Genomic DNA, 19,856 nt, shown 5'->3' with positions numbered 1-19,856 from the left:
TGCAGTGCATGAGAAGGTCGAGTCACTCTAATTGCGAAGTTCGTTCTTGATTAGTCATATGCGGAGGGAGAGAACGGTGCAATTACCCCAGACCAAGTCTCATCCCATATCATCAGGTGCCTTTTTTAACATCAATTCACGTTAAAGTGGTGCGAATTTATCATCACCCTTTTTATTTGTATGGAAATTTGGAACTGCATTAATCTGTGTTTTGGGAAGACCAATGGGCTTTTCAGAAATAACTTATCAATAACAATATATCATTGACTACGAAAACCGAAAAAAAAAAAACAAAAAAAAAAACAGCCCTAGTCTCAAAACCCTTAAAAAATAAAACATCGACGCACTGAGCTTCTAATGCCGAAACACAAAAAATACCATCAATTACCGTCTTACCCTCTCCGAAATCCGAGATTTAGGGTTTTGCATCTCTTCTTTCTTTCCGTGCTCCCATTTCTTTGAGCCTGCACACAGACCAGTAGCCTTTCCTCTTTGTCGTTTTCTACGCAAAGGACCCTCTAAATCTCGGTAAAAAATTGAGAAGAAACCATCCTGACTGAGAGTTCCATGTTGCTCTTGTGTGCTGCAGGTTTTCACACCAAAAAACTGCCATTTTCCAACTTCCATATGAGTCGCACTCTTCATAACACTCTGGTTTTTTTTGCCAACCAAGAAGCCCATCCATCCTCTACAACCTATTCCCGCCGTAACAGCCGAAGCTGCAAGCCACAACAACTAAAAACATATCCTCTTTTCTTTCCAAAATTACATAGAAACCTAGCCTAAAACCCTATTTGCTTGTCTTTAGCCAGATAAGCATAAAACTTGGTGCACTAGAAACAAACCTTATCAGGACAAGAACAAAGAGCCGAGCAAAAGATGTGCCAGGTGAGTCTAGGCGTATGAGGGAGTGATTTGTAACACATATTTGATAATTAATATTCTCTAATATCTTAATATAAAATGCGTCCACCACCGATATCAATTAAGAGACCCAGTTTTCTATAAACTCAAATAAAATTCCAATTAAGGATAATGGCCATCCATTGTCTATATCACATAACTGCCCATGATAAGATCTACCCCAAAGAAGCAATTGACTTTAAAATATAAGTAATTTTTATTCCTACGGAAATTTGGAGCTGCATTTATCTATATGTTTTGGGAAGATCAATGGGCTTTTCAGAGATAAAACTCATACGAAAATAACTTAACAATAAGAGAGAAATATATCATTGAATACGAGGCAAACCAAGAAAACAAATAAAACAGCCCTAGTCTCCAAACCCTTAAAAAATAAGACATCTTCCGACGCTCCGAGCTTCCAACGCCGAAACACCAAAAATACCATCAATTACCATCTTACCCTTCTCGAAAACCAGAGATTTAGGGTTTTGCATCTATCCTCTCTTTCCGTGCTCCCATTTCTTTGAACCCTGCACACAGAATATCGAGGATCATGGCGTTGGATGATCCAGTAGAGCAGGAAAATCCTCAGATTCCTCTTGCTCCGAAGCCCGCTTTGAGCCCGGAAGAGGAGATTCAGGTGCGTTTTCAAACGGACTCTCCTCTGCCGCGTCAGCCCCAGAATTCCCAGTCCAAACCAATTCTCACCACCAAGGATTTTCTCCTCTCGGTCGTTCAGAAGATTACTGCTCAGCCTCTTAAAGATTCCGATCCCGGAGTATGGGGCGTCCTCACCGCCATTTCCCAAAACGCTAGGATGCGCCCGCAGGTAGCATCTTTCTCAAACCCTAAGGCCCTGTTTGAATGGCAAGAAAAATGTTTCCGATGGAAAATTATTTCTTGGGAAAACAATTTCTTTCCAAAATTTAGAGGGAATGGTATGATTGTGCTTAATTTAGAGGGACATTATCATAAATTGAAGGTTCCTAAGTAAAAAATGAATAGGGTTGGTTAAAGTCATCTTTTTTACTGTATAAAAAAGTGGCGAGTTCTAATAATTTTTTTTTTTTCTGGAATCCAAACAGGGCCTAATTGACTGCAGCATTTTTATTTATTTATTTTGGATTAGAATATGTGTGTTTGATGATGGTATAAATTTGCATTTTTTATTAGAATGTAAGACAGTAAGCCTAATTTTAGTTTCTGACTTTGATTTGTAAGAAAGAGACTGATGGGAAGAATGCTCTTACTGAATTATTATCATCAAACATGAACACATACTACTAGTCAAAGTACAAAAAACGCAATAGAACGAAATTACATGGTGAATTTGGAAACTTCTTATCGTTCTTGAGATGGATTCTTTCAAAGCCAAGATGATCTTGGTGAAATCATATGGGCGGAACTCTGCAACGGAGGATATTTATTGGTAAGGCACTGTTTCCCGTGGCTTATAATCCGAGTTGAGGGCGCTCCCTCGGCTTCCAACAGTCAATTTGGTCTAGTTTTTACGAATAATGCGTGCTGAAGTGAGTGTATTAAAGAGTATTGTGGCATTTAATGCCGTGTAGAAAATGTTAATCATTTGACGCATGCTATATTACTATTCTATCCAGATACTTCAAAATGGTGCCATAACTGCACACACTGATATACTCACTTACATGACAATATTGGCAAACCTAAGCTGATGAAAAGATTCTGAATCAGGGTATTAATATTCTTCTAAATGGTGATGAGCATTGCCTTGGCCGGTTGGCAGAGGGGGCACATTATCGAATTGAAGCACCTGCTGTCAGTGCAAAGCATTGCAAAATTTACAAGAAGACACTTGCAGATGAAGATATGGATCAGACATCCAATATTGCAACTGTCTTTCTGAAAGATACCAGGTGCCATATTGCCTGGAACCTGAATACATCGAGCTTCCATTTATCAAATTTTTTTTTTTTTGCCTTATCATTTCAATGTAAGTTTTTCTGATGGTCTTGACCTTTTGCAGCACTAATGGGACTTATCTCAACTGGGAAAAGTTGAAGAAAAAGAGTCCCGAAGCTCAAATCCAGCATGGGGATATTATATCTTTTGTTGCTCAACCTCATCATGGTAATGCACATGCCTCGATCTTAAGTAACTATTGCATTCTGTTTCTGCCTGGCTATCATGCAATGTACTGGTCTCAAAACATTTCTCCAAGCAAGTTAAGCTAGGAAATGTTTTTTATAGTATTATTAGTGTTTTCTTATTAAAAATGCTAAAAGGACATTCACCACCAGGTTCTTTCCTAGTGATCATTTTCTGGGTCCCATGTGGACGCGATTGGGTCCATTAATCTAACCGAGGAATGCAAGTCCAGCTCATTGTCGTTGGCGTTAACTTGATTGGATGATCTTTGCGACTTGATCTATTAGGCCTCATTTAGGATTTAGCCAAGTGAAACTAATAACATTGGTTTTTGTAGGTGTTAAATCTTACGGATGGAATGCCCTTTCAGCTTGGGACCTTGACCATGTCGGTTTCCCCATGATGGTCCAACAGATCAACAGACCCGAATTCACTTACGTGTCTCACTGTGGGACCCAATATTGATTGTTAGGGTCGATCCTAATGGTGATTGCCCACATGGTCAATCTCTTTTATTTTCTTCAATATTATATTTTTTGGCTTCTTATGATGCCTTGCTCTATCCATATCAATACCGCCAAATGTAAAGTTTAGCTGCTCTCTACCTACAAAATTAGGTAGAAAGGAACTATTACTTGACGGGTTATGGTCATGCGGTCCATTTTATTTTCTTTTGGGCTTGAAAAATTCGCAAGTGGTAGCTTGGAATCTTGTTTAGTCATGGTATGCCTAAAAATCGAAATAGGAAGGTGGTCTTTGTTATAAGTTTGAAAGAACGTGTTGGGACTCTCTCTAAGAAGGCCAGGGGTCGAACAACAAATATCACTTAAGTAGTTGGATGTAAACCAAATAAGTTTGGTTTTATTAGAATAAGGTAACCAGTAAATATGATGATATGCTCCTTGTGAAATGGTTGCGAAAGGGAGGAATCTTGGAGAAAGGTAAATAGTGACCATGTGATGCAAATTAATTATAATGATTAATGAACCCTCCAACTACATTTGAGATGCAAGAATATAGAATAGAAAGGAATAAAAATGGTACGAAAGAGAAGCACACGAGGAACAGGGAAACATTAACATAATGACATGAGGAATCCACAGCAATCCATCACCTTTGGGCAGAAATTACCCAGGCCAGGAGCCTGCGCTTACTTGATCTCAATACAACATGGACAAAATAATACTACTAGAGAGTGGTACACCATCAACTCACAAATACTAAAGTGATGGTATCACTCGTATTGCCCCTAAGATATATTCATTTATCCATGGCATCTTTATTGAACCCAAATCCTATTATTAATATGTGAAAAGTTTAAGTACCACTACCGAGACACCTGGTGCAACTCCAGAACAAAATGAGCCACCAAAGACATGCCTTTCCATAGAGAGTCTTTCCTTGAAACTGGAGAGAAAGTCTCTTCGTAGCCTATCCCCCTCCTCAGTGTAGCATTTTGCAATTACTCTTACTTTATGCATCTCAATGTGATCCTTGTAGCCAAACATTGGTTTTAAAGATCTACTTATAGCCAACTGGCTTGGCTCCATTTGGTAACTCGTTGAGTTGTCAAATTTGGTTTCTTTCTATTGAGAGCAGCTCTTCCTTTATAGCGTCAAGCTACTTAGCCGTGTGATTAACCATTATGGCTGGATGGGAAGAAATGGGATCATGGTACTCCCATTAAGGTCCCCATTATTCCAAGCTCGGTGTATCTAGTCTCTAAAATACAGGTACTATCTATAGGACAAGAAAACCTTGACAAAGCATGGGTCCGCCACCCTCTTTCTTTATTTCTCTATCCTTCCCTATGGTTTAGAGTTGGGTTGATTGATTTGCCATTGGTTTATTCTCTTGTGTATGTAGTTGATTCGGCGCCTACTTCCCTGTTTTGAATATATTCCTCTCACCATTCAAATAAAAGAAATAAAATTGGCGGGACGGTTAAAGAGTTTGGTTATTCACGAGGCAATAGTGAGGAAGGAATTTAGGGGCGTCAAGGAAAATGTTTGGATTGTAAGTAATGATGATAGTGATGATGATAATTGTTACAGTATAAAAGATTAAATAATGCCATCTCCAACCGCCTAAGCCTTTGGAGTAACTGGTCATTTCACATGGCATCAGAGCTATAGGTTCTTGGTTCAAAACTCACAACTCCTTGATATTAAAAGTCCACGTGTAAGGCCAACCCAAAAAAAAGGGGTGGCCACATGTGAAGGGGAGTGTTGAAGTATAAATGATTAAATAACACCAACTCTAACAGCTTAAGCTTTTGGAATAATTGGTTGTTTCACATGGTATCAGAGCAAATGCCCTGAGTTCAAAACTCCTTGATATTTTTTTTGAATGGCTATGTGTCATTAATAGAAAAAAGATAATGTACAAAGCTGACCGAGGAGGACAGCACTAAGAGAGAAAGAAAAAAGAAAATATAGCCCGTCACAGGGGAATGAAATAAAAAAGGAAGAGCTCGTCTCTCACTACTCCTTCCCTGCCAAGTCTATCCACATCCGAGTTAGGAGATCTTTTCACATGGTGAAAAGAAAAATCCGAATCCCCCACTCAATCCATAATCTTGTCGATCCAGTTGGTGATTCTCCAGGGAGGCGAACAACTACCCTTTGGCCGTCTTATTACATTTAGAGAGTATCCCTCCACTATCACTCTCGATGAGACCCTCAATCAACTTAATGCCTTGGAGAACCGCTTGATCCTCCGCCTCATTAGAGTCGGCGATCCCTGTGGGGCCGGAAAAAGCCCAAAAGGTGACACCATCCGCATTTCTTAGAAGCCCTCCCACCCCTGCACGGCCCGGGTTTCCCAAGCTAGATCCATCAAAATTTAGCTTAAGGGAACCCTCCGGATGAGAGGGACCACCTCGGACACCACCAGAACACACCTCCTTCCAACAATGCCAACGATCATATGCAGAGACAAATTTAAACGAGGGGAGAGCACTGACCCACGATATAGTCAATGCAATCACCTTTATGAAGATGAATTGCGGCCGTTGACCTACTCCGATAAAGATTCTAGCATTTCTTTCTTTCCAAAGGGACCATATAGTAGCAAGCAAGCACACATTCCATAGAACCTTCCCTCGCTTTTTCTAAGGGGCAAACAACCATGAATCTATGAGAAGATTCAAGCGAGCTGGGAATACTCAAGAAATTCCAAATTTGAGAAGAATACCGTTCCAAACTTCCCTAGCGAATTTGCAGTGAACAAGTAAATGCTCCATTGTTTCCCCAGCTTCTGAATAAAGAGCACAGTGGTCTACGATCAACATGTGACGGTTACGAAGGTGATTAACTGTCATGATTTTATCTAAGATAGCCGTCCAGCCAAAGGATCGCACCCTAGGGGGAGCCGGAATATCCCACGCTTTGGCGGCCTGCAGGGGGATGGCATGCAAGATGAGAGCCGGAGGTAAAATGATTTAACACTGAAAACTCCTGACGTGTACTAGATCAAACTCTCTTATCTGAACCAGAGCTCTTAATGAACACTCTATCCAAACAACCCAAGAGATGGGATACTCTCTCAAGTTCCCTTTCAAAAGAAATTTCTTCAAAGGCCGTGAGGATTCGAAGAAATTCCATTAACCCCTTTCAATGGCCAACCCAAAAGAGGGGCCAAATGTGCCACGTGTAGGCCAATCCCAAAAAAGGGACCACACGTGAGGGAGAGCATTAAGATGTTGTTATGGTTGTGGCTGTTGTTGATAATGACGATGGTTATGGTGGCGGTGATGATATTCATCCCATTTTTCATGATTTCCATTTTCTATATTAAATTTACTTGTCTTGATTCCAGTGCCTTGGTTTTTCTGCTTTTCGTTATTAATCATTATCTATTTAGGGAATAATTTCATTGAATATTCAACTCGTTACACATTGGTTAGTTTGACGTCTAATTAGGCCTCATTAACTTTTGGAGCAATTGTTACATCAAGCTACATTCATTTGTATTTCCCATGAAAAAATTGTTTATGCCATTTTTTGAAGAGTTTATGCCACTTATTTTTCTTGATCAGTTCTTATGTACTGAGTGCTCATTCTGTATAGAATTGTTTTTTTATTGTTAGCTTGCAAATGTTATCTTGATTTTTGGGAATCTTTGTGATTTTGACTTATGACTTGTGCTACTTTGTTTACCATTTACTTCATTTGATTGAGAACTTGAATTTTATCAAAAGCTTGTACTTAGTGGGACAACTAATTCTCTTGTTTCTTTTCTGTGCGTTGTTGCAGAATCTGCTATTGCATTTGTATATCGAGAAGTGTGCAAATCTCTTTGCTCGGAAAATAATACACTATCTAAAAGGAAAACAGGTATACATGTTAATAATTAGTAGGATGACCATGCATGTTTAATTATATTGGTTTTATTAGTCCATCCTTTGTTTTTGGAAAATTCATAACTATTTTCGCAAAGTTTGTCTCCCTAAACAATTGGTGGGACCTATAGGGTATGCAGTTTTGGCTTGGCAATTGGCTGGGCAGAAGTGACCATTTTTTATGGATTGCATTATCATATCTAGACCGAGGTGTCCTTGCCATGCTTTTGCATTGTAAGCTTGCCTTCCTTGTTCTGCCTAGATATAAAGACATTTCTGGATGCTGAGCCTTTAGGATGTTAGGATCATGGTATCAATGCTTATGTCTAGTCGGGTGAAATGAGCCAACGACAGCAGGAAGAGTCGTTCAGAGAGTCCTGGAAAAAAAAGCCAACCTCTTGTGCATTATGGTCTGTTGGCATGGTATTATTCTCAAAGTCCACTCTTGGCAATGGAACTAACACTCGTGGACTTATTTATGAAATAACCCTTCATGGAAAATTTAATTGGTTTACTTCATGGAAAAGTTAGTTGGTTTAAACTGACTGATATGCTTAAGCATGGTTTTCCACAAGAATTTTGCCTGAGATGGCCCAATCAAATCCTGGTTGTTTCCGGTGAATCGAGCTAGTAGGGCGGGGGGGGGGGGGGGGGGGTGAGTAGGTTGATCCTATCCAAAGTAACTACTGTTTAATTCTGATATTCTTTTTGGTTCAGAGTTGGAAGTTATGCACTTACCGTATGCTGAGGATATGATAAACTTTTATGGTACTTTACAAAAATCCTCCAGCATAAAAGTGGTTCCAAGGTGCTATGAAAATGTGTCAGGTCGAAGAGTTGATTTCACCAAAGCAACAATAATAGGTGTAAGATTGGAAAACCAACTGTTGAGTGACACTTGAGTGATTGGTTGTGGTAAATTTGATCTTTCTTGCACATATTTGGGCCTTCAGCTATGTGTGGGTAAACCGACAAAAGCATTATAGGAAATGGTCGTGGGAAGATAATAAAGGAAATAAGTAGTGTGGAAGAAAGGCATTCTATCACTAGGCGAAAGGATCGTGCTAATCAAATCAAAGTACCAATCCTTTGATCCATTTCATGGAGAAGGCATATGTTCACATCTAATGGGAGTTTGTGGAGTACATGCTTAGGGTAATGGGTTTTGGAACGGAATGGAGATCGTGGATGCAAACATGAATCTTTTTCTCTTATTTCTCCATCATTATGAATGGTTGATCGGAAGGCTTCTTTAAGAGTTCCAGGGGTCTTAGGCAAGGAGATTCTTTGTCTTCTTTTCTATTTCTATTTAGTATTTACAGTGGTTCGAGAGGGACTTAGTTGAATGCTATTGAAGGCAAAAGAAAAGGGGCTCGTTGAAGGGGTGAGAATCAGTGGAGTCGATTCCCTCCCCCATCTTCAATTCGGCGACACCACTTATTTTATGTGGTGTGTCAAGTACTCATATTGGCAATCTTAAGATGATTTTTTGATGGGTTGAGTTGCTGTTGGGGTTGAAGGTTAACGTGCGGGTAAAAACACTATCGTGGGTTATAATGTGGAGGAAGGGTCGCTGGGCAGATTGGCTACTACTATCTTTGACTATGGAAAGGATTACCTTCCCATCTCATATCTTGGTTTAGCTTTGGGTTCAACATTCCATTTAGGAAACCATGGAATCCTTTGTTGAGTGGCTGGAGTGTAACTTAGACAGCTGGAAGAAATCCTTTCTTTCCATGGTGGGAAGAATTAAGTTAATAAAGGTGCCATTGACCAACCTTCCTATCTACTTTGTCATTATTCAAAATTCCGAAGGCTGTCGCAAACTATATCGAGATGCTTCAAAGGGACTTCTTATGGGAAGGAAGAAAAAAGAGGCCAAAACGCTTGATAAGGTGGGATATTGAATGCAACGCGAAGGGGAATGGGTGCCTTGACCTTGCGGGGTGAGGGGGGTGGGCGCACTTTCTTGATGAAGTCATTTTCTTGGTTTCCTTACAAATGAAACTATTCCTTCCATGAAGTAGAATTACTACAAATAGATAATGGACTATGACCTCTTGTTTGAAATTTATGAAGGACGTGAACAAACCATTTTTAGGATCAATTGACAAGGTACCATTTGGTTGGGATTTTAGGTTAGACCATTATTTTGAAGAATAAATTCTTTATTCAAGAAATCCTCTTTGATAAAATGTGATCGAAGTTGCACAAATAGGTACTCATCCTTATTTGTGACCGAAATTCAGTTGGTGCAAATTTGAGGTAACAAAATAAAAAAGGAAAAAAAAATTATAAAGCCACAAATTTGATCAAAAAGGACTTAAAGGTATTCTCAAAACCGTCCATCTCCTTGGTGTTGTTAAGCACGTCTCCTTAAAATCATGTAATGGATGCACCTGATTTCTATGTTTACTCGGAGTTTCATATAACTTTTGAATAAACCTTTTAAAAAAAAAATAATAAACCCCTTTTTTCATATGACCTTTGAATACCCTTTTTTTAATAAACCCTTTTTTTTCATATAACTTTTAAATAAACATTTTAATATTTTTTTTCTTGAATTCCCCCATAGGAGCGGACTCATTCCCACATTCGTTTGCCGCGAAGCTAGAAATGGCAGCAACTTCCCGGTTGGTCACTTTGGAACGTATCTCTTGCAATCTTTTACCCCTATTCATGGCTGACCATGCCAAGGTTTTAAATTTTGGTTTCGGTGTCGGTTTCGGTCACCACCAAAACCGAAATGTTTCGGTTTCGGGCTGAAATTTCTGCTGAAATCATGTAAAAATATGATTATGATTTCCTTTTTTTTTTTTATTTCGACCAAATTTCGGTGTAAATTTCGGCGATTTCAGTGGAAATTTTGGCTATTTCGGTGAATATTTCATGAATTTCGGTGGGAATTATAACATTTCGGTTGACTTTATTAAAATTTTGGTAGATCTATTTAAAATTTCGGTGGAAATTTTGTAAAAAAGGCTAAAAACAAAATTTCGGTGACATTTCGGCGAAATTTCTGAATTTCGGTGAAATTTCGCCGAAATCTTGTAAAGAAACGACTTCATGTAAATTTCGTTTTGGTCGCGGCCCAAACCGAAATATTTCGGCCGAAATGGAAATTTAAAACCATGGACCGTGCACATCAATGTCTCCGCACTAATTAGGCGGACGACATGACTAGTGTCGCACAATGGCAATACCCTACAGAATGCATAGCCCTAAACTATATGTACCGATGAAAGTCACAAAGGTCATAAGCCTTACGAAAAAGGGGCAAATCAAGGGTTGTTGGCAATGCGACATCAATTGGCTTATAACAAAGGACAATTTTGTGGTTCCAAGGCCTTCCATGTGCATTGAGAGGAACTTGTTGCTTTGTTGAGACCGATGCTTAATAGATTTTTCTTTTCACTTCAAACTTCTGGAGCAAACATTGCTTGTATTTACTTGCATATTTATGATAAGACATGTGTTGTATTGTTCTTGTGAATCATTTTTCTGATTAAAGCTGTTGGTGGGTCGAGTCTTTTTTCTTTGAAAATGGCTGATAGGAGAAAAGTTTGCTGAAATCTTCAGTCATCACATGGGATATCATGAATGGAAGTGAAAACTCAAAAAATGCCAAGTCATCCGTCTTTTGAAAGTAAAATCATTCCTCTTGACTTCGTGTAATTAATATAGTCTTTTAAATTATTTGCTTGTGGTACATATTTTTTGTATCAATTCCTATATTTTGTGGTTTGCTTTGGTTCTTTTTTTTGAAAGGATTAAATTTTTTTTTTTGAAAGGGGTTGCTTTGGTTCTTATATTTTCTGTCTGCTCCCATTTATTTTTTCTTTTTCTTTTTTCCTTTAAAGAGGAATTTGGACCTCAAAGCAAGAGGCTAAAGGGTCTGGGCATTGGTGCACCTGACGGTCCTATATCACTTGACGACGTTCGAAGTCTTCAGAGGTCCAACTCTGTATGTTCTGTGGCTTCAAAAGATAAACTTACTGTTCCAGAGATTGGTGGGACTTGTAATGCTTTTCCATTTCTTACGGTTAATGTACTCTTAATAATTCATATAAATGCAGGAGTTGAGAAAGCAACTGGAATCCCATGTTCACACCATAGAGACAATTCGTAATGAAACTCGGGTGGCTGTTGCTCGTCATGAAAATGTATACTCTCTTTCTATATTGTAACTTATCCCATGATTCTCTTTCTATCTCTGCCTGGTGTGTGTGCTCTTTGAATTTGTGCGTATACACACAGTGTCATATTCATAAGTCTCATGAGAGGTTTCCATTATCAGAAGACCTTCCCTCAAACAACTTGGAGATGAAAAATTTATGATTTCTTGACCAATTTCTATTCAACACAAGTTACTGTGATGTCTTTTCCAATTTTTGAAAAAACAACTTTTCATGATACCTCTTGATAGTAGTGAGAATTAGGCAAACAATTTTTTTTTTTCTCTTGTTATCTCTAAGTGCTGTGATTATATTGGGACCTAGATGAGATTTTGATGTCTTCTGGGGCGGCAGTATCAAAGTTTCCAAGGAAACTTGCAGCAATGACATGGTTTTAAATTTTATTGTGGTGCATGTATTATGTATAAATATTTTTATGAATTACATGTGAAATTTGGTATGTGCTAAATTACTAGACATGTGCAACTGTGCATGTCACTAGGTTTTTGATGTTTTTAAACCATTATGGATTGTTGTCTTGGTTATGCGATGTTTTTAAGTCTTCATTTGAGCTTATTCCAGCATTCCAGCATTTCCTGAAGTTTATTTGAGCTTATTCCAGCATTTCCTGAAGTTTCATCTTTAAATTCTGTCATTTGCATAAGTTTCCTTGATTTTACAGAAATTTCACCAAAATTTCCGACCGAAACTGAAATGTTTCCCTTTGGTGGTAGAAACGAAAACTTAAAGCCTTGAGCAATGGTGCCTGTGGATTTAATGAATGAATGCTCACCTGTGACCTTGCTATGAATTAGTGTGCGCAGCTATGGTGCCTGTGGATTTCATGTATAAATTCTCATGTCTCCATGCGGGAATCAGTGTGTGCAGTTGCCAAGGGATGTAATTGATGCATCTTGCTAACTTATTAGTTTCTTTGAGTAGAGGACCGAGGGATGTTCTTTGTGATATGATTACGGATGGAAAATGGAAGAACGGTTCTTTAATAATGATGCATTCAAATTTATGACAAGTATTCCCATCTATCACATTTGAAACATTAATCTTATTGTTTGGTTTGCCATAGATTTGTATGGAAATTTACAAAATAGCAAATTAATTGCTGATAAACTCTAAGCGCTTGAAATTCCCTAAATGTCTTATGCTAATCAGACCATCTATGTTGTTATGATTAAGCTCCAACAACTTGGTTAATTTGCCTTTTAGAAATGGAGTTCAAAGCTTCCACTATCATGGCATCATCATTTGATATTTGGGATTGTTAGGAGAAGTAATACAGACTTGGGAATGAGAAGAGAGAAGATTGAAGAGACGAGGAGAAATATAATGAATAGATGAAGGAGAGGAAGAATGTTCATGGAATCGTGGGTTCTTTGGTGAAAACCCAAACCCACGAAAATGGGGCCCACTTATTTAGGTGGCAAAGCTCATTTTTTTTGGATGGTAGGTCGCAAAGCTCACTTAAGCTACTTAAGTGAGAGGGACAAAGAATGAATTACATACATAAGGTGTGGGTCCATCATTTACATGTAATAATCAAGAGAAAAAAGAAAGAAAATTTTGTGAGCTCCATCCTAACACCTCTATTCTTTTACAGTGCATAGATGTCGCACGTGCCCAACTTTCCCAAGGTACCATCGAAAGTTGTCCGAACTTTTACTTTTATGAAGGTGTCTGCTAACTGAGAAGTGGGACGAGCGAATGGGATAGCTACCCAGGCTCACTTTTCAGCAGATATTGTCTTATTCATTTAATTCATCTGAGGTGGCTGTTCTCTCTTGCAAAAGTCAGCCGCAAATGGCTTTCCACGAAATTTGCTAGCAACACCCTTTTTTAATGGCTACTAAAATGTTATTTATGATTCAATACTTGTATTACTGTACTTGGAAGCCGTACTAAGCTGAAAATTACCCCTCTGCATCTTGTGATTGTTTTTCCAGTTATTAAAATGATATAACTTATCTTTGCAGGAGCTGAAACAGCTGAAAGAATCAGTAACAGAATCTTACCTAAATCAAATTAAAGAGTTGAACCATATGTTGGAGGTTAAACAGAAGGAATTGGACGAGGTCAGCACGTTATCCGTTGAACGACAACATACAGTGGAGGATCTCAATGAGAGGCTCGCTGCATCTATGCAATCACGCTCAGATGCTGATGAAATTATAAACAGGTAAGAACTTGACATTTCATAGACACTGTTTTATATGCAGACGTCTGTTTTTTTTCCTTTCTAGTTAAGTTGAGATCGAACCTACAACAATCTCAAGGATGTGACAAGACTGTCAACCTAAGTTCGGAGAAATAATGACGCAAAAGGAAATCATGTAGATTTCATTTCGGTGGAGATGGAAATGGAAACATTTGTGTCATTTCGGGGAAATTTAAAAGCATGCTTCTCAGTCTCATTCTTCTACCTTTTATTGCTATTTTTCATAATCCCAAAGACCGAAAGTATGTTTTTGTATGCATGCATTTATAGGTGCTGCTTTTTTAACACTTGAATGAACGGTCTCAAACTTCTACTTTGTAAGAAGGATGACTTTAGATGGTCTATCAAGGAGATGATCTTTGAAACAATGGATAAAATATTAACCATTTTGTTTATGTTAGTGCAATAGTAACATGCGGTGTGCATTGTTAGAGAAGTAGAACTTGCATTATGGTGGGCCCCACCATGAGTGGTCTTTCCCATAAATCTCCACCATCAGACGATCCCAACCATAGTTTTAAAACTCCCCCGCATCTGCGTCGACTCCCTTTTACCTTGGCCGTGTTCCGCATTTCGTTGCATCCACGTTTTGCGTTTTGCTCTACATAGTCAACAAAAACTCCTTTGACTCCCAAATTATGACCAAGTCAACCGAGTACTCAGCCACATCAACCGAGTACTCGACCGCGTCATACTGAGTTGACTAGGATTTTCTTCGTCCGCATTCCGCGCCGCATCCGTGTTTTTAAACGTTGATCCCAACCATTTGATCAATGTTTTCTCCCTGTTGATTGTAGGCATTTGTTATATTTCTTTTCAGTTGTCTGTTTGCAGGCCATCATATCCCCAGTAGCCACTGCATGATGGGTGAGATTTATGGGGCATGGCCCACCCACAGTAGGGTCCATCAGATGAGATGATGTCTCCATCTGTATGCTTGAAGAATAAAATCTTCTTCTTGGCAAGAGCTTGTGTATTACTCGATATAGTGGGTTTCTCACATGCATTGGAATCAAAACCAGGATAAGAACTTTATTGGTGTTTCTTCTTAGAATAATTATTTGACAGAGCTGTCGACCAAGACAATGCTTTGTTTTGTTGTTACAAAAAAAGAAGGTTTGGTTGAGTTGCTTGGCCTTTTAATTCTTTTTTCGTTCGTCTATGATTTGGAAGCATTACATTTCCTTTTATTGATGTGTGTGTATATTTTTTTTCTTTAATTGGTTTAGTGTTTTTCTAGTTTTGTAATAGGGTGGTAATTATAATATTATGCTTTTACTCTTGGTAGTCAAAAAGCAACTATATCTGAACTTGAAGCACGGTTAGAAGAAGAACGGAACCAGCGAAAGGAAGAACGGGAAAAAGCTGTTGCGGATCTAAAAGCTGCATTACAAAGAGCTCAATTGGAAGCTCAAGAGGAAATAAAGCGGCAGTCTGATGCTGCCTTACGGCAACAAAGAGAGCAGCAAGAAGTTATTAGTAAGCTTCAGGTATGAAATACTTTTGTTTCTAGCAATATGGATGTGATAACTGGTAAGCCGTACAACTAAATCAAAGACCATTTGTAGATGAACCCATTTTTTTCTAACATTCTCAGGAATCAGATAAAGAAGGTCGTGTACTTGTGGAAACTTTGAGATCAAAACTGGTAAGCACTAGTTTCTCTTTATGGATAAATACAACATTCTTTCTCCAGAATGTTAGAATTTAGAATCTTAGGCTTTATTCAAAATTTCTTTCTGCAACAGGAAGATACTAGAGATAGCTTTGTTACATCTGAGAAGAAAGTTAGACAGCTAGAAGCTCAACTACGTGAAGAACAACTAGCCTCTGCAAATGAAAGAAAGGTATGCATGACTGAGGTTTTAATTGTCAGTTTTGTTATGAATGTTGGCTGTCACAGAAATGGAAAGATTTTGTTGGAAATCATGTAAAATTACTGAAGTTCGTGGAAATGCTTGCAAATGATGGAAATTTAGGATGAAACTTCATAAATCGCTAGCATAAGCACACATAAACTATTAGAAGCCATCACAGAAGCAGGAAAAACCATCCACATTGGTTGAACAAGATTAAACACTTGCACAATGTGTTTTTTTTCCGCATGTCTGAAACAATAAGGTCCATTCTAAACTGAAAATGTATACAACCACATATACATATGCTTCAAATAAATATAAAATATTGGGAAAAACCAATTCATTCATTAATTTTATGAAGTCAGTACAATATAACGAAGGGGTGCAATATAATGATGGGAATTTAGAAATATTTCTAGCAAAAATAAATAAAATAAATAATTTTCAAAAAAAATAATCTTTTGATCGGTTGGTTTGGCAAGAATAATTCACATATAAACAAAATCTAACTACTATATATAAAGGCAAAATGATGGGTTATTTTCTTCCACCCTTTGCTTTTATTTTCGATTGTGTCCCATAGCCCTAATGCCAATTGTGTCCCACAACTCAGTGTATTTTTGTCATTTGCATTTGCAAAACACTTGGCTCAAAAGTCAACATATCCTTAACTTTTTCTTCCATACTTACCTTTAATGAATATATATCCCATTTGTATTCTCGCCATAATGAGAGGACTGAGAGTGACTAAAAAAGGAAGAAAAATCACCACCGACACTCCTCTTTAATAACTCTTTGGAGCCACATAGAAAATCGGGTTCTGGTTGAAAATCAGCATCGAAAATGGCCACATAATCACAGTGCTTAACATAGCTGTGTTTCATGCCTTCTTTGAGACAACCTGCTTTGTACCCGGTTCGGTTGTCTCGGATCTGGTGTCTGATGTTTATGCCTTTGCTCGCCCATCTCTGGCATTCTAGCTCTACCAAATCCTGGGTTTTTGTGAAGAGACATTGGAAAAAGAAACTGAAAATTATTTGGGAGAATAGGAAAGATTAAGAGTTTTCTTCTATTAATAAATGTATAGTTAGTAGGGTTTGGCCTAAGGACATAGAAAGGTGGGTGTGTCAAAAATGGAAAAGGGAACCCAGAAAAATTTTCATTTTCCAATTTATTTTATTTTATTTGGGTCAATTTGATTACTGGTTTTATGAATAAGGATGCAGAATTAACATGGAATTGTAAAAGAGAATACGAATGAGGTAAATTTTTTACTGATATTGTTGGTTTAAATTAGGTGTTTGATTTGATAGTCTGGTAAATAGGAAAAGAACTGGAAATTAGAAAAGAAAAATTGAGAAAAAAAAAGAGCTACAAAGATTTGATAAATAAGAAGAAAAATAGATGTCTGTAATATAAAAATGGGCTTGAAGAAAGGACATTGGTAGTTGAGTTTTAAATGTAAGAGACAAAAAATAACAGAGCAGCAATACAAAAAATCTTCAAAAAAATTGAAAAAGAAAAAGGAAAAATAGTGAAATATTTTTCTTCTCTGAGGAAGTTTATAATTTTTATCAATGGAATTGTGAAGGATATTTGATATCCAGCTCTGAAAAAAAGAAAAGCACAAATCCATATTACTAATGAACAAAAACTTGAAAATTTCCCAAAAGAGGAGCATTTTTTTGGAATTTTTTTTTCTATCAATGGGTTTTAATGTGTAACCTTGATGGTTGGGTCTGTGGAGTCATCCAACACTTGGATAACGATTCGATCAAACGGGGCGGCCAGGAAAACCCACATGCAGCTCTAATGGAGAGCTGATAAACCTACATCAAACACACAATAGCACAAAGAAAGACCTACAAAGTTAGAAACCCACATTTTCTACTAAAAAAACAATGTAGTTTGCAAGAAATGTAGAAAATACCTCTTTTTCATTGTATATGGGGATTTGAACGAGAACCATTGGATAGGCGGAATTTCCCATCTCAACATCATCTCTAATGGGCTCCCATTTGTAACGTTTTTCGGGTTTTCGCCCAAATAGCTTTACAAGAACGATCACAATTCCCATATAAACCCTCTCCACAAATAGCATAATTGACATAATCAAGCACAAAACAATAATAGGCACTTTTTATCTGCTCCCAAATCAAGCCAATTTGCAACATTTTCTTCTTTTTGTTTCTTCATTTATACTGGTACAAATTTTAACAATCAAGTGCGTCAAAACGAGCCGTCTTTTTTCAATTTTGGAATGCCATGCCTTCATTCTTCAAGTTGTGGCTTCCCTCTCAGAGATGCCATTACGGCATTACCCATTTATGAATAACTCAATATTGTTCGACTTGTGAGTATATAGTTACCATTAAACTTGGGCTTGTTGTCTTCAGAGAACCAAGGAGCATTAACGAATATTATTTGCGGTTACTCTTACGGGAAACTGATTGCACGTGCATTTTTACTAGTTAGAAGCTAACATGCATATATGTTAATTATTTTTCCAGAAATATAGTTTTTCCCTAGTTTAAAGGATTTTCTAATAAAAATAAATAAAATAACTAATTTTCAAAATGAAAAACTCCGTTAATTGTTAGCTCAATCAAGATCTCACATATAATAACATTAGATGCTAACCTGCATATATGATTAGGTTTTATCCACAATTATACTTTTTCCAAATTTTCAAAACCATAGATCCATGGAAAATGAAAATTCATGCACTAATCTATGTGCAAATGAATCAAATCAACAATTAGTCGATGTATTTTCACCATAATTGAAGAACGAAATCTATACATGTCGACCAAAGGATTTCATTTCGGCGGGGATGGAAATAGAAACACATCGGCCATTTCGAATCAATTTCGGTCGACATTTATAACCTTGGAATGACTCCAACTTAGGCCCTGCTTGTTTTGGATTTTGAGAACCGATCATGATTCCAAAACTGATTATTGCACTCAAATTTATGTTCAACTCTGAGTACAATAATAAGTTTTGGACTAACAATCGGTTATCGAAATCCAAAACAAACAGGGCCTAAATAGTTATACGTCTCTCTCTCAAATCTTTTACTTCTGACTTTCATTTTATATTCCTATCTCTCTAGTTGGTTCTGTTTCCCAAATAAGTGTTTTTAGGTCTTCATCTATGTCGACTTTGCTAAGCCATGTGCGCTTGGTTAGTAGTTTGATGCTAAGATTACATGTCATGATATCTTTAGTGTCATTTGGTGGTAGCATGTAATGCAAAGAGAAGTTGATGTTTGTTGAATTGTTATGCTTGTTGAAACAGAGAGCAAAAGCCACAGAGTTGCAAATAAAAAGACTGAGGGAGGAACTTGAAAGTGAAAAGGTAGAAATGATTTTCTTGTTATTGTTTGAATTGCCTTATAAATGAAAATGGAAGCATCCACACTGCGTTCTGGTGGAATTTTTTTTACTATTAACAGTAGTTATTTTACCTCAAATGGGAATGCCAGTGCATGTACAGTTTTTCCCTGAAAAGATGGAATGTAGAATCAAATACATTTTAACTCAATGTATCGTAGGATGTATTATATAATATGTAATGTTATATGCCACCTGATGCATACAATATAATCTATTCTAATCATATAAAAGGACATTATACTATAGATGAACTATATACCATGGGTTAGCGCAATCTTATACTAGATCATTATCTATACGGTTTGGAGGTGTGTGTATGCACGTGTGCATTACTAAAACTGGCTGAGTTGAAATATCTGAAAGTGTGTTTGAGATATGCTGTGGAATGTTTTACTGGATTTCTATATATATTTCTCATAATGTATTGGTTGGCCAAAAGAAGCCCTTTTGGTTCCCTAGAGCCCACAATGGCATTTCACGTTTCATTTCTTTGGAGTCCAGACTCACGGGGACATGTGTTTGTCCTTTAGTGCTTGGACGGTCATGCGGATTGAATCTACCATGTTACTGCACCCCTTGATGTGTCAAAGTGCATATACTTATTCAAATCCCGAAGGCGTCCATTTTGAGCATATGAACATGGATACATGTGAAGTCTTGAGGTTAAAGCCATCAATGTACCATTGGAACTAGGTTTATTGCTTTTTTTTTTTTGAATGGTGAACTGGGCTGTATTGCTTTATCTCTTTGATTTAAAATGACCCACAGTAGATAGCAGAACTTTTATATCCTTGGTCTATGTGGGACTAAAACACGAAACAA

General features: G+C 37.5%; 1 protein-coding gene across 2 annotated transcripts in view; it reads left to right on the top strand.

Moving 5' to 3' along the window:
• Nucleotides 1–346: 346 nt before the first annotated feature.
• The window catches only part of LOC143877422 (SMAD/FHA domain-containing protein), a 28,465-nt gene continuing 8,955 nt past the window's right edge, over nucleotides 347–19,856 (top strand). Inside the window, exons 1-11 of one of the 2 annotated variants that reach the window (XM_077379463.1) lie at nucleotides 347–1,735; nucleotides 2,617–2,798; nucleotides 2,909–3,012; nucleotides 7,287–7,367; nucleotides 11,233–11,336; nucleotides 11,449–11,535; nucleotides 13,536–13,738; nucleotides 15,066–15,267; nucleotides 15,375–15,425; nucleotides 15,526–15,624; nucleotides 18,937–18,996. In XM_077379463.1, coding sequence (XP_077235578.1) covers nucleotides 1,460–1,735; nucleotides 2,617–2,798; nucleotides 2,909–3,012; nucleotides 7,287–7,367; nucleotides 11,233–11,336; nucleotides 11,449–11,535; nucleotides 13,536–13,738; nucleotides 15,066–15,267; nucleotides 15,375–15,425; nucleotides 15,526–15,624; nucleotides 18,937–18,996 — 1,449 coding nt within the window. In that variant the 5' untranslated portion in view covers nucleotides 347–1,459. The remainder of the gene's footprint in view (nucleotides 1,736–2,616; nucleotides 2,799–2,908; nucleotides 3,013–7,286; nucleotides 7,368–11,232; nucleotides 11,337–11,448; nucleotides 11,536–13,535; nucleotides 13,739–15,065; nucleotides 15,268–15,374; nucleotides 15,426–15,525; nucleotides 15,625–18,936; nucleotides 18,997–19,856) is intronic. The other variant, XM_077379464.1, reaches the window with a different exon arrangement.

Source organism: Tasmannia lanceolata, unplaced genomic scaffold (assembly GCF_043159265.1).
Source record: "Tasmannia lanceolata isolate RefF3 unplaced genomic scaffold, GAP_Taslan_0.1 ptg000005l, whole genome shotgun sequence".
In the NCBI taxonomy this organism is placed as follows: domain Eukaryota; kingdom Viridiplantae; phylum Streptophyta; class Magnoliopsida; order Canellales; family Winteraceae; genus Tasmannia; species Tasmannia lanceolata.
Note: the sequence above shows the minus strand (reverse complement) of the source record. Positions and strands in the feature narration are given on the sequence as shown.